This window comes from Myodes glareolus, chromosome 23 (assembly GCF_982192425.1).
Source record: "Myodes glareolus chromosome 23, mMyoGla1.1, whole genome shotgun sequence".
In the NCBI taxonomy this organism is placed as follows: Eukaryota; Metazoa; Chordata; class Mammalia; order Rodentia; family Cricetidae; genus Myodes; species Myodes glareolus.
Window position 1 is genome coordinate 26,342,688 of NC_142048.1, and position 15,267 is coordinate 26,357,954.

The 15,267-nt window shown below is 46.7% G+C and overlaps 1 protein-coding gene across 1 annotated transcript in view; it reads left to right on the top strand.

Annotated features, from left to right (window-relative positions):
- Wwc2 (WW and C2 domain containing 2) overlaps positions 1–15,267 on the top strand; it is a 175,493-nt gene that overhangs the window by 112,260 nt on the left and 47,966 nt on the right. The window contains exons 6-11 of the mRNA XM_085680296.2: positions 121–250; positions 4,033–4,179; positions 5,339–5,412; positions 8,488–8,730; positions 13,402–13,491; positions 14,523–15,139. Coding sequence (XP_085536422.2) covers positions 121–250; positions 4,033–4,179; positions 5,339–5,412; positions 8,488–8,730; positions 13,402–13,491; positions 14,523–15,139 — 1,301 coding nt within the window. The remainder of the gene's footprint in view (positions 1–120; positions 251–4,032; positions 4,180–5,338; positions 5,413–8,487; positions 8,731–13,401; positions 13,492–14,522; positions 15,140–15,267) is intronic.

Here is a 15,267-nt window from a genome sequence, read left to right on the forward strand (position 1 = left end):
TGTCCTGTGTGAGCAATGGGGCAAGGTTGTCTGCCGAGGAAGGGACCAAACCCAGCGGTTCCTCTGCACTTACCATTTTATAAAAAGATTCTTTTCCTTCACCACCTCCTTGCTTAACAGAATTGATGAAAAGATGTCAGGAGGCCAGAGTGGGTATGAACTTAGTGAAGCCAAAGCCATCCTGACGGAACTGAAGTCTATCAGAAAAGCTATCAGCTCAGGAGAGAAAGAAAAGCAAGATCTGATGCAGGTATGTCGTGGGGCGTCTGTGTCTGTCCACTCGGGCCCGGGACACTCTCCCTACTCCTACTGATTGTGCCCACCCTGGACTGTTACAGGCTCTGAGAAACACATGGGTTGGTTTCCACCTTGTGGTGTCCCTTGTGAAGGCAGGCCTCAGATGTCCTTCTAGACTGAGTAGAGTCGGGGGAGATGGAGCCTGGAATCCATAGAGAGGGCTTAGTATCTTGGCACACCCCTAAACCCATGGAAGCTTCACGTGGGATCTAGACTATCAGGGTTCTACCTATGAGTGACCCTCACCTAGGGCACACGGGAGTGCCTCACCATCATCAGTAGGTAATGGATATGTCTCTTGGGCTGGGGGACGTTGGCCCAGCCAGGAACAGCCACCGTTACCTCCAGGAAAGCTGCTAGTTGATCCCTTTGTTTCCAGCCTACAGATCTTAGCTCCCCAGATCCATCCTCATACAGGGAAACACAGAATGGCAACTGGTAATGAGCAGTCTGAATATCTGCGCCTGTCAGAGTCCTGTCCCTGTCTTGAGGACATCTCCCTTCTGTCTCTTTCCCTCTACCTCATAATTTAAAAAAAGAAGAAGAAATTAGGGGTTCATCACCATCTAGCCAGGCTTCAATCTGTGTCTCCGTCCAGTGCTAGAGCCAGCAATGATACTTGTGTCCTTAACCAAACCTCTCTATTTAAATGTGACATTCACGTGTTGGTTTCCAGATGTTAGTTGAATATGAAAAGTTTTCTTATTGCCATGTGATTTTTCATTTTTGGAATTTCAAAGTAACTTGCAAGAAGTGATCTGATGGAAAAGACTCTAGTGATAAAACAAATCCTTGGAAGTGTGGCTTGGTGCCAGGTTCTCTTCCGAGTGCCACGCTCTCGGGTAGTTCCTGTACTCCTTACTGATACTGAAGTAGCATGCTCTCTTTTTAGATGAGTTATTGCCTAGGCAACCTAATAAGTTTCTCTAGATCACGGAGCCAGGGAGTAGTAAGGCAGAGGCTTGAGCCCAGCCAGCCTTAAACACACATGTAACACATGCAGAGCTTACTCATACACACGTAACATATGCAGAACTTACGCAATGTAACACATGAAGAACATTACACACATCATGTTACATATGCAGAACATTACACCCATCAAATAACACATGCAGAACTTAGACACATTTTACTGTTGTCCCACAATTGTCCTGCTGATTAAATTGGTGGCTTCTGAAGACACACAGTGGCTCTGTCACTGGACCCTGGAGCACATCTACCCTGACGCCTGCAGTTGATCAGGTTAGGATCCCTTCTGCATCTTCCTCAGATCAGAGTGAATTCTTGCAGCTACTGAAGTCCGTGGAGTAACTAACTAGTAGTTCCTGAGATCAACAATAGAACTAGAAGGGAAATCAGACATTGGCTATGACTTTCAAACAGTAACAGAAATTTTACATAAAAATTCAATAACACAGTTATGTTCACCCAAAGATAAGCACACAGCCACCCGAACCAATTCCACAGCAATGTTCTTTCTCCCTCATGCTGGTCAGATGCTCTGCGTTTATTTCCCAATATCTTCTATTTCATTGAAAAATATTAGTCATAAGCTACCAAACTGATCAACTGTGATGTCATCATCACAGCTAAGAAAAAAGATTACTAATTTTCTCCATTTACAGAGAGAAATAGAAAAGACGCCCACGTTCACTGAAATGTTCTTTGTTCCTTTCTATAATGCGCAACATGATATGCCGTGTAAGTTTTATTACATGCACATATGTGTGTGCATAGTGATTGTTCCTGGGAAAGGTGGAAATTAAATGTTGGATATCTGCTATTTTCCTCTCTCCCTCCCTCCCCTTCCTTGTCTTGCTCTCTCCAACATGATGTCCTCCTATAGCCCAGGTTGAGCTAGACCCTCCCGTCCTCCTTGCCATGGCTAAGAGTACAGATGTGCACGTCAGATTTCCAGGCCTCTTCCAGCTGTTCTCTTACATGGAAATTCTAAACATTGGGTTAAATATGGCCCTCAAGTTAACAATAATAGGGTTTTGTGGTTTGTTCTTTACTTAGTGTTACTACAGGGTTTTTATTTTTTAAAAAGAAAAGCAAATTGAATTAGATTTTTCTTTCTAGCCGACTGACTTGCACATACCTGCCCTTTAAAATTAACCCCGTGTGTTAGATCAGGGCAGTCGTGAAAGGCACATTCCCTTCTGGTTACTCACCTGAACTACCGGGCAGTGCCGTGCGTTCAGCACATAGATGATCTCAAGTGAGTTCAACCGGCTCTCACTACTCCGAGCAGTGCCACGCAATCGACACATGGATGAACTCAAATGAGGTCAGGTCTGTCTTCTAACAACTCTCAGTCTCTGTTTTCTAATCTATAGTATTGTCTAGTTGGGGTTTTTATTGCTGTGAGGAGACACTATGACCACAGCAATTCTTTTAAAAGAAAAATATTTAATTGGGACTATCTTACATTTTCAGAGGTTTAGTCCATTATCATCATGGTTCAACGTGGTGGCATGCAGGCAGACATGGTGCTGGAGCTGAGAGTTCTACATCTTGATAGGCAGACAACAGGAAGTGGTCTGAGGCACTGGGTAGTACCTTGCACATATGACACCTCTAGGCCCACCTCCACAGTAACACTTACTCCAACAAGGCCACACCTACTCCAACAAGGCCACACCTCCTAATGGTGCGGCTCCTTTTGGGGGCTATTTTCTTTCAAACCACCACAAGTATCAGTGCAAACTGAATATTAGGTCTTGCCTAGGTATAAAGTTGTAAACTGTAGCCTTTTCCAAATAGGAGGATTTCTTGCTATACATCTAAAGTGAACGAATACATTGTAAGTAGTCCATGGTTCCATCATTTGTTATGTTGAATGAGCAGTTCTGTAGAGTCTGTTCTTTGTCACTATAGCAAAATACCTAAAGCCAGCAGCTTTATACAGACGAGAGGCTTGTTCAGCGTAGTGTCAGAGGCTGAAAGCCCAAATTCGTGTGGCCCCATTTCTCAGTCTGTAGTAAAGTCCTCATGTGGCTGGTGTCACAATGACAGGGTCGCACCTTAAAGAGATGCATGGCAAGACAGGAAGCCAGAGCAACTTGAAGGGACCAGACCTGCACTTTTTATAACAGTGTGCTCTCTTGGGAATGACCCAGGCTCTCTTCGGAACTCAATTACTGTTGTATGACCCCGCCTCTTACAGGCTCCCCCACTTCTGAGCATCATTACATTGAAATCTTCTAAACAGACTTTTAGGGAATACATACAAACCATATTCACACTATAGCAGCTCCCTACTGAAATAGAGTTGGCTTAATAACTTGTTTAAAAATAAGAATTGCACATACTGTGTTCAAGGGTAAAGACTGGAGAGATGGCTGAGTGTTTGAATTCTTGCTGCTTTTGAGAGGACCTGAGTTCCATTCCTAGCACCATATCAAGTCATTCCCAGCCGCCTGTAGCTCCAGCTCCAGATTAGACAACCTCTTCTGGCCTCTATGGGCACCTGCACACATGTGGCTCTCACCCACAGAGACATACACAAAATACATGTATAACAAATCAATACGAAGCTAGATTCTAATACCCACAGGAGAAGGGAGGCCGCCTGCTGAACATGCTCTCACTTCCGGAATCACACACCTGTGCAAAATACACAGAGGAGTCACGACTTTCATCAGCAGAGCCCTTCCCTTCAGTGGTACTATGGAAGGGGCCTGCCCTCCTGCGTGGTAGTCTTAGGAGGTGCTGTGTGCTTCTTGACAGAGTCTTGCTAAGCTACAGGAGCGCTTTCATGTGGACCAGAACATGGGCAGTTCGGAGCCAGACCTGAGATCTAGTCCTGTGAACTCCCACCTCTCTCTGTCCCGACAGACCCTTGATGCTGGGTCACAGACAAGCATTTCTGGAGATGTAAGTAGCCAGAGGGCATCAGCTGCCCCACTGCTGTCCTCCTCCAGGGAGGGGGGTTTGAGGGAGACAGGGGAGGGGGTGGGGAGGGACGCTAACCGGGGCTGAATAGTGGGTATTCAGTGTCTGGCCCTCCAGATTCAGCCTCATCTTTTCTGTCAAGTGCACACAGTCGGAACATTCCCCAGCTGCATTTCGTTACAGATGCTACTAAGAAGGTAGATATAGCACCCAGTTTAACCCCCCCCCCACACACACACACACACACACTCGGTTTACAGACCTGTGAACCAGAGTCACTTCTTAGGAACATTAAGGGGAATGGAAACCAAAGAGGTGCTTTCAAAGCTGACGCGAAGGGGCTGGAGAATGGCTCTGTCTCTGGGAGTGTCTCTTGATCTGCCAGAGCCTCCCTGCACCCACATCAGGTAGCTCTCAGCCTATGACTCCAGCTCCAGGGGATCTGACAGCCACATGTGGCTTCTCCAGACACTCACTCTCACCATAGACTTTCTCTCTCTCACAGACACATCCATGTGCATGAGTTTTTGTTTTTGAAAAAGAAATTGTTTTTATAAATTTGAAGTTGAGTATTTGTGAATTATAGCTTATGTTTGAAAATATTTCCTATGATCTCTATATCATTATGTCCCCTCTTCCCCAAGAAAAGCCGCCCACGAGTGTTTAGTTTTGTTAGGTTCCCGCTTGTATTTATGCCCCTTGGATGCCTGTGCTCTGAAAAGGAAACAGATCGTGCTGACAGTAGGTCTCACCTGATGGAAATTAATTCCTGAGGTTACTTCATTTACATTGCATGTAGTTATGTGTTAAATAATGGAAATTTTGGCAAAGAAATCCGTTCCATTTCGTAAATTTCATTGACCCACACACCCTTCATAAACTCGCAGACACCAGACACAATTACCTGGTGTTTTTGTCTTGGATTTAATCTGTGCGGAAAGCAGTGCGAAACTCTTTGCAGAACAGATGAGCTGGGTTGAGGGCGCCTTTCCCCTGCTGAGTAAGTGCAGTTTAACTGGAGCTTCCCCATCTCACAGCCATTTTCTCCAGCTTTTCAATTACTCGGGCTTCCTAGAAACAAAAGCAGTTTACTTCATTCATTAGCAGAGTTAATTGACTTTCTTCCTTCTGTTTTTACTAGATTGGGGTGCGGAGCCGATCAAATTTAGCTGAGAAGGTCAGGCTGAGTCTCCAGTATGAAGAAGCCAAAAGAAGGTGAGGGCCAGCTGCTGACTCACTGTGGTCAGTGGGCTCCAAGGTTGGTCTCTTTTTCAGAATTAATCTTCGCTGCGGTGGTGACCGGTGTGGCCCGCTCCCCGGACATTGTCACCAAGCCTGCCTTGGTGCTTTAACCTGTGAAGACCGCTTCCTGTCTTCCGGCTCTCTCTCCACCCCCTGCAAAGCTCAAAACTAAAGAGGATTTCAGTTTCTTTTTATTTGTTGGTTTTTTGAGGCAGCATTTCTCCATGTAACTCTAGCTGTCCTGGAACTCACTCTGTAGGCCAGGCTGGCTTCAAACTCAGAGATCTGCTTGCCTCTGCCTCCCAAGTGCTGGATTAAAGGTGTGTGCCACTACACCCAGCTTGAATAAGGAGAATTTGTGAGAAGTATGGGGATGAAGCTCTTGGGTTCTCATGTTTTTAATTCCTTGACTCTGCTGGGGTTCAGCACAAGAGACCGCAAGGTCCTAAAGTAGCAGGTAGATATTCTTATTCTTATTCTTACCTTATCACACCTCATTCTGACGGGGAAGGTCATTCTGCTACCATTGATTTCATTATTTGTCTTTAAGAGTTTAAACATGCCATTGATTGTCACCATTCAGGAGACTTTAGGAGAAACTGTGTAGTCACCTTACAAGAATCTAAGGAATGTATTTTGTTCTTCCTCAGACCAGGAGGCCTTCCCAGAGTGTTGAGGCTCCTACCATAAAGAGGACCCTCATGACCCTCAGACATTCTGACGTGTCCATTGTTACTAGAGACGATCAAATTTTAAAGTAATTGACCATAGGTCTTAGAGGTTATCTGGCTGTAACAAAGTGAAATGTATATTACTGTATTATAGTATTTGCCTCTGTGTTAGCCAGTCTTTCAAGTAATACTTGGGTCTTCAGTTTACTCAACAGAAACCCAAGCTTCAGTCCACAAATGATTAACCACATGACCTTGAACAAGTTCCTTGGTCATTCTGAGTGGCATTTAAGTCAGCTAATTTTAATGTCTCTAACTTCCCCCAGTGGATTTTAAATGTCTTGAGGGTAGGAAAGGCTTTTTAATTATATTATCTCCTTTCCAGGAACAAAACTGGGAGCTTGCCTTCAGTAGGTTTGGAGGCCCAGGGCTGTGACAGCTCTTCCAGGGTGGTGTGGTCAAGGGTCCTCTCGCTGTGAGCAGGCCAACCCTGTAACAGCCGGAACTCCTTGGTTCTGCCATGGACAAAGCCCAAGATTTATGTCCTGTTTTCTGAGGCCTCATGGCCATAACTCAGAATTAAGAGCCCTGGGACTTGCAGCATGTCTTCTTAAGGACGCACCTTGCTGTCTTTGGGTCCCCGTGAGCTTTCTCTCCGTGGTGATCAACTGTGACAGTCAGTGACCTCTAGAGCTTGTGTGACACTTCCCTGCCTAGGTCCTGGAAGTCCCCTCCACATTCTCCCCTTCAGATCTGTGCGCCCATTCCAAAATACAGTCCAATGTCTGCCTAGTCATGTGCCCTCACGTCGTAAGTAGATACCTTTCTTCCCTGTTCCTCGCTGTTACTCCCAGCTCAATTGGCTGCCTTGGGCACATCAAAACTTAGACCATTGTTTCTTGGCCATTTGGCTGTACTGTGTGTTATCTGGAGCTGGTTTTAGGGTTTCGGTGATGCTGACTCTCAAGGGAATTTGCATGCGTTGAAAATGTGTTTTCCTTCTCCGTTCTTAACACGGGAAGACGTGAGTTATTCTTCCCTGAACCTGTTTTCTCCTCCAGCTTTTGTTTTATGTGCTCAATGAAGCTAATAATATCATGCTTATTTAGCGATTTGATGATTAATTTTCCAGTACGTGGAGACAGTTGTTTATGGCTTTGTGTTTAAAGCTGAAGAATAGCTGATGTTACATCTGTCGTGAGTGCAGGCAGAGGTGGAAAGAGAAGAACACTTTATATGTGCCAATCTAAGATAACTTCTGCTTAGATAACCACAGTAAGAAACTTAAGGCACAGGGGTACAGACCTGCTTCATTCATATCTTTGTTTTGAGTTTTTCTCATAATAGTTTCTTCCTTTCCTTTATAGTTTCTTCCTTCAAAATAGGGGAAATCATTCCTTTTTCTATCTGTTTCTCTCATGTGGTGTGTGCTGACACAGCAGCCAAAGCTGTCATCCACGGTCTATGTAGGGATATGGGTCTCAGTTGTGTTTGTCTGGATCTTGCCCTGTGGCCGATGAGCCATCAGCTTCAGTCTGTGGGAAGTCGTGATGGTCTTCGCGGTGCCACAAGGAAGGCCATTTCATCCCGGAGACTTGGCCTTGGTGCTGAATTGGGAAGTATGCAGATCTGACCATCTCTCACTGAACTCTAGACATAGGGAGGTCCTGGGTCAGCCAAGACTGTGATGCCAGGGACTTTACAGCCGTGCTTTCCCCTTCACTCTGTGGTTGCCATGCTTGCCGCCTTTCCTTGCTGGTTAAGGTCCACCATGCCTGCCCCTGTGCAGCCTAATAACCAGATAGGAACATAGGTCAGAAGCAGTAACACCTGCGATGGTCCAATATTACTCAGTAATTAATGCTTACCATGCGAAGGCCCCACTGAGGGGAGATTTCCCAGTGTGAGGTTTGAGAAAAGTGGGGTGGGAGGAACTGAGGCCCATCATCCTTGGTGATACGAAACCTTAATGAGTTAATTTTTGCCTTAATATGGGTTGACCGAGGCTCCTCTCCTTTCTCATTTCTTCCTTTTGTGATCTGCTACTACCTCAGTTTCTAACCAGCTTTGGAAGTACCATTTGACTGGGGATGGAAGCTTTACCCTGAGGACTCTAACCTACAACCTGGCATTTTGGGGCACCCTGACATGTTTGTTTGTTTCTTGAAGCCTCTAGCTAGCCCTCCCATTTCCCCACACACATCAGGAATGCCTGCCTGTGGTACTCTACTTTAGATGCTCCGTTCACGTGACCTGGAGCATGCTACCATTGCTTGCTCTCCGGGAAGACGTAGATAACAGTTGCACCAGGTCGTAACCTGGGCTGGTTTCCCTTTTCCTGGGAGTCCTAAACACTTGCGTCTTCTATGTCTTTTAGCATGGCTAACTTGAAAATTGAACTGTCGAAGTTGGAGAGTGAGGCCTGGCCCGGGGCCCTGGATGTCGAGAAGGAGAAGCTGATGCTGATTAAGGAGAAAGAAGAGCTTTTGAAAGAGCTGCAGTTCATCACCCCGCAGAAGCGCACGCAGGACGAGCTGGACCGCCTGGAAGCGGAGCGCCAGCGACTGGAGGAGGAACTGATGTCCGCACAGGGCTTGCCGAGCAGGGCTCTGGCCGAGAGGTGTGTGTGTGTGTGTGTTTCTGGGAACAGGGTGACTTGAACCTGTAGTTGTGTCTTATGGTAACGTTTCCCCAGGTTTGGAAATCTTAAGTATAACTTCTGCTGTTCATAGACTCAGAACCAGCACAAAACAATTTCATTTTTGCAGAGCAATAAAGCTCACCCTCCTGTGCCCTGGAGTATCAGTTCTTCTGTGTCTATTAGGAATGGGAAAGTGTTCGTGACAGATGTCGAATAACTAAGGAATGTTGACATAAAATCAGGAGCGCAGTACATCACTGAGCAAGCCTGATAACAATGGCTATAAACTGTTGCTCTCTGAGGAAGGCGCTCTAGACTTCAGAAAGCAGGGCAGCCTTCCTAGGCTCGTTTCCCATACTGACAAGAAGCCCTATGTTTATTGCTTTTAATTTCAAAAGGAAAGGAAGCGACAGCTTGCTCTCTTTAATCAGTCACAAGATGTTCCTTGCATGTGGCTTGTCAGTAGAGAACTGCTTCTGAAGCAGAGGCAACCATTCTGAGCAATATTCTGATTTGTCTGTGGGAAGGCGCGAGTTATTTATTCAAAAATACCCAGTGCCGCAAGCAGAGCGGCAGGACTGTTGAGCAGAGGACACGTGTGTCTCTCAGATGTGAGCACGCCGGCCAGAGCCCTGTGCCTGGACAGACCTAGACCTGTCTTGCTGGCTGCTGTAGCAGCACACTTGTTGGGCGGCAGTCTGTGGCCCTTCAGAACCAGTGCGCCTCCTAGACCAGCATAGGAGAAATGTCTGCCCCAGCGACCTGGAAATGAGTGCACACATCCACGCAGAACCCAGTTCCTTCTCCTTCCTCGGCCTTTCCCTCTTGCCTTCTAATCCCTGTTTCTCAATGACTGTCCAGAGTTTTAAACATTAAAATAGTTTAAACTATGGGAATGGTGGGGCCGTTCCTGATTAGGTCTTAGCATGTGCATGTTTTGAGTTTAGCCATTTGGGGAAGTCCTGTTGATGCTCCACGTGGCTGCAGCGCCCTCGTTTTAAGGAACATGAGCGGGTATCCCGAGGCAAATCACATTCAGCCGAGTTCTCGCTGTTGCCTTGTTTCCCCTTCTCATCCACCTTCCTCTGCTTTCTCTGCCTCGTGCTGAAAGAAGCGTTAGTTCTGGGTGTGAGGAAGGACCCAGGCAGCAAGAGTAAGGAGACGGGAAGGGTGAGTTACTCTGGTCTGCATTTGTATATTTTAAATTTCCAGCAAAGACCCACTAGTGAATGTAATGAGCGGGTAGCCTTCATGGCTCTTGTGTACAACAGCAGTGCATTTTACTTTGTACAGCACTCTCTAAATCCCATGGGTTGTTCCCTTCATGTCCCAGGGGTTGGTTCTCTTCCTGATACCCAAGCCATAATTCCCCTTTACAAATTGTGTAGTGTTAACAGAAAACATACACATGTCCTCTCAGAAGCTTGGACCACTTTCTAGAGTACGTAGAATTCCTAATACAAAATAAATGTTATGGAAATAGTTGTAACGCTGTATAGCTTAGGGAACAACGACAAGGAAAAGACCCATATGCGGTCAGTACAAACTCAGTTTCTTGGTACTCACACACCAAAGAAAGCTTCCTGCTGTCATGCTTTAAGCTTTCCTGTTTTCCATCCTATGTGGGTTCCTCATTATTTTAGGGGTGAACTCAAACTGTAGTCCCCAAAGACACTAAACTCACATGAACTCACAGGCATCCTTTGTATCCTTCTGACCCCCGTTTATGCTGCCCCTGCATAGCACCACAGTGAGCCTCACAGCAGCGGCAGACATCGCCCTCTAGCGGTAATAAAGTCTATCTGCACTCGCCAGAGCCGGTCCTTGATCAGGATAGAGAGAAACTGCTCTCCAGCCTTGTACCAATTTATACCTTGGCTCACAGCACTGGCGCTCTGTAAACTGTGGTTTCCTTAGCTGACAGATCCCTGCTGCTTCAGACAAATTCCAAGGGCTCACCCCGAAATCATCAATGCACCTGGACTACTTAAATTATTTATTTATTTGTTTGTTTGTTTGTTTGTTTATTTATTTATTTTGCTAAGGCATCTGAAGATTATTTGAAACAAATGGGCCAGGCACGTGAGTGTCATCTACTTTTATTTTTTAATGGAAAGGAGACTGCTTTACTCTATCGATGACATGAACACTTCCCAGGTGGAAAGTTGTGAGTTCGGGAGAGGCAGCGCCTCTCTCCCTTCCCTTCGAGAAAGAGCTGATGGCCTGACACATTGCCAAGGGCAACCTGAAGGGCAATGAAGAGAAACAGGACGGATACGGGGCGGGGAGGGGTACCCTTTACGAGCCCCATTCTCTCTGAGGAAACTAGACAGGCAGGACTGGGAAGGAGCTTAGAGAGCCAAGCTCAGGAAGAGGGCCATATTCATAATTCCCTGGGTGTGCGAGACCTTGTCACCTAGAGTCTGAGGAAGACTTCCAAGCTGCCCTCAACTGTCAGGTTTGATGAGTGCATTAAGGGCAGTAGTTGCCACCCCGCTCCAAGATCTCCCTGGCTTTTCACAGTTCCTTTATCACCCTTCTGGTGGCACCAGCAAGAAGTCTGTATAGAGGAGAGAAGAAGAGCCAGTGCCTGCCTTCTCGGACCTTAGCGTCACCTGGGGAGGGAACGTGTGAACAAGAACACTCAAGTGGAGGCTTTGGGGACGGCTCAGGCAGCAAAGTGTCTGCTTTGTATGCACAAGGGCCTGACTTTGCGTCCATAGATCTGAATTTAAAAACTAAAAAAGCTAAGCATGGCTACAAGTGTGTATTCCTAGTGAAGGGTAGATCCCAGGGACTAGCTGAATAGGCAGTCTAGCCAGTCCATAGGGCCAGGTTCAGTGAATCCAACAACTCTAAAGATAAGATAGGGGCTGGAGAGATCACTCAGCGGTTAAGACCACTTGCTGTTCTTGTAGGACATAGTTTCAGTTCCTAACACCCATATGGTGGCTCACAACTGGCTGTAACTCCAGTCCCAAGGGATCTGACACCTTCTTCTGACCTCCATAGGCAATGCATGCCTGTGGTGCACAGACACAGACAGACAGACAGACACACAGGCAAAACAGCCACACACATAAAATAAAAGGAAAAATAAGACATCAACCTCTGGTGTACATGCACGCGCGCGCACTCACACACACACACACACACACACACGAGAATACACATGAGCACAAAGGCTAAGCACCAGCAGTTGAGAGCCAGCCTGCAGGAGCTGGCCCAGCAGCCCCTGAGTGTCATTATGACCTTGAGAACAAAGGACACTATCCTCCGTGACTTGTCCCTTAGGACATGAGGAAATGCCTCTGTATTAATAAAAGTGAAATTTGATTTTAAAATGTTACTTGTTTCTGAAGTATTTCTCCTGTTGCCAGAGACACGTTTTGGCAGTGTTTGGGGCTGTCTCCAGACCTTTGTGCCTTCCAATTCAGTTCACCTCTGCATTAATATTTCTTCCTGATTGAGTTGATTTGTTTGGGAGATTTTTAAAAATAGGCTGCGCTTCTTAAAAATGGAAGTTATGAAAGTTATGAAAGAATTAACCATGCCGGGATTCCAGAAATTGACAAGAATTACTTTTTAATTGTAACATACAATGGAAATTGTGTTGTTGACACATCAAAGGGATAGGTACCTATAAATACAATGTGCCCATCTCCTCACCACCCAAAACATGCATAAAATTTCAAAGGGTTGGAAACTGGGGAGATTTCCTTTTCCTCTAAAGCCATGTGTCTTATTGTATATATCGCCACTTTGCAGGGCTGTGTACAAATGGGGCTGTTCTATGGCCTGTCAAGCCCTTTCCCAGGCCTTACTCTGTCTGATCCTTATAACCGCCTTATCGGGTAGACACAGAAGGATCGTAAGCATCATTCACAGCCGAGAAAGGTGAGCCCCGCTAGCCGGTGGCTTTGCCAAAGGATCCCGGGCTCCCAAACAGCAAATCCCAGACTGGGCACCGAGCTCTGCCTTCCCCGGATGACGTGTCAGGGCCCCGGTTGATGGGATTTGTGCAGGCACTAAGCTTTTCCTTGGATGTGTGACCTATTTTGAACTGAATTTGTTTCGAGATAAAATTCACCAGTACTCTAGCTGTATGACAGTCTGCTCCAGGTGAGGCAGGACAGAGCTAGGGAGGCGGCTCTCTTGGACTTCTTGGTGAGATTGTAACTTGGCAGGTTAGCCATAACCGCCTCTTGGATCCATCTCTCTCACTGTTAAACCTCCCGGGAAATTAGCGTTGGAGTCTTTGTAGTTGAGTGCGATTTTACAACAATGCCTGCTAATTCAGTACTTCCGGCCTTTTACACTTCGCTACCTAATGGTATCCAAATGTTTAGGTTTTTGCTGCGGTCAACGTTGTCATTGTTTTTCCCGTGTCTGGGGCCAAATCATTTACCAACTTGAGAAAAGTTTACACTGCCAGCATTTAAAAGTTTTCCTGGCTTTGGGACTGGATATTTCTCTCCAGCTTCATTTACCGTGGCTGTGGAGCTTCGCCCCTGCTGTGGGTGTCCTCTTTGTCAGTTCGTCCTGATGTCCCTCTTACACCTGATTCTGGGATACTGAGTTTTTCTGTTGTTTAGTTTGGGTTTCTAAGTTATCATTTGAAAATTAATTTCTTTGGTTTTTTTTTTCTAGATTGAAATTAGAAGAGAAACGAAAGGAGCTGCTTGGGAAGCTTGAGGAGACTACTAAGTTAACTACTTCCTTGTACTCGCAGCTCAAAAGGTGAGCGTGCGGGCCCTTGAAGGGAGCGTCTTTCCCAACACCCAGGCAGGCCCTGGTTCCTCTTTGGTTGGTTTTTGCTGCTTAAAAGTAAACAAATAAGTTATGACTGCTCCATCAATGTTTAAATCACCAAATTTAGAAACAGGTCCCCCACCCCCATAAACTCCATATTTAAGTTTGGAATTCATTTAGAAATCTCGTACAGAAGTGGGGCTCGCTTTTCTGTCAGCGAGAATATAGGAAAATAGTGTATTCCTGCCATTACCCCACCTTCATTCACCAAGGGAGACATAAGAAATTTACTGTGAAATCGCTGCCCATGACTTTCTTACACCGATTGGAATATTCACTCTTGCATGAGGGGGCTCGTGGGTTCGCTGCCCTGTCTTCCTAGCCACAGCAGTGACGCTGATACTTGCTGTCAGCCTTTTCCAGTCTTGTTGAGGTGTGAGGTTGCGAGGATAGCTCTGCAAGTTGACTCACAAGCATGCGTTTGATTTGATTTAAAATTTTAAGGTGTTTCACTGTGGTTGGGTTCAATGATCTCACCATGTCGCCCTAGCGGTCCTGGAACTCACTCGTAGACCAGACTGGACTTGAACTCACAGAGATCCACTTTACCTTCCTTTATCATTGTCAAATTACGGTTATTTACTTTCTCATTTATTTATTTATTTTGGAGACAGGGTCTCTCTGTGTAGCCCTGGCTGTTTAGAAACTGTCTATGTAGACCAGGCTGGCCTTGAACTCACAGAGACCTTCCTTCCTGCCTCTGCCTCTAAAGTACTGGGATTGAAGGTGTGCACCACCACCACTCCTGGCCAGATGCTGTGTATTGTTTAAAAAGACCAGAATTACTGATGTGTATGAGAGCAAGGTTGCTAATACTCATGAGTGAGTAGGGAAGTCATGGTTCAAACAGCGAGCTCCTCTGCCCAGGTTGTAGATCCAACGCCCAGGCTCGCCGTCCCCGTTCTCTTCCCGTCTGAAGGAGTGGAGTGCTGATTTTACAGTGTGCTGTTCTTCCCCAGCCTCTCCTCCAGCACACTGTCTGTGTCGTCCGGCAGCAGCCTGGGGTCCCTGACATCCAGCCGTGGCTCTCTGAACACCTCCAGCAGGGGGTCTCTCAACTCCCTCAGTTCCAGTGAGCTCTACTACAGCAGCCAGGGCGATCAGATGGACACCGACTACCAGTATAAACTGGACTTCCTTCTTCAAGAGAAGGGTGGCTACATTCCTTCTGGGCCCATCACCACCATCCACGAAAACGAGGTGGTCAAGTCTCCCAGCCAGGCTGGCCAGAGTGGACTGTGTGCCGTGGCCGCGGCAGCCCCCAGCCACACCCCCCCACTGACCGAGGCCTCCAAGTCGGTGACGTCCCTCTCCTCCAGGTCCTCTCTGTCGTCCTTGTCCCCTCCCGGCTCCCCTCTGGTCTCGGATAGCACATTTCCCGTGTCCCCTCACGACCCCTCCCTGCACCAGTTCTCCGTTGACTTCGAGGACTGTGGCCTGAGCAGCCACTTTGCTGACATTGGCCTTGGTGAAAATCAGGTCTTGCTGGATTCAGACTCAGGAGCGTCCCAGTCTATCTTAGAGGATAAAGACCTTGACGAATGTGCGGGGGAGCTGCTCTATGAAGGAGCGACAGGTAGGTGTAGAGCTTTGCTTTCCCACGTCCCCTGCTCCATTTCAGGCAGGACTGGGTCACTCATCCCATATAAAGAAAGGGTATGGCTCCCTTCTCATTCTCCAGGGTGTTCATTTAAAGAGCATTTA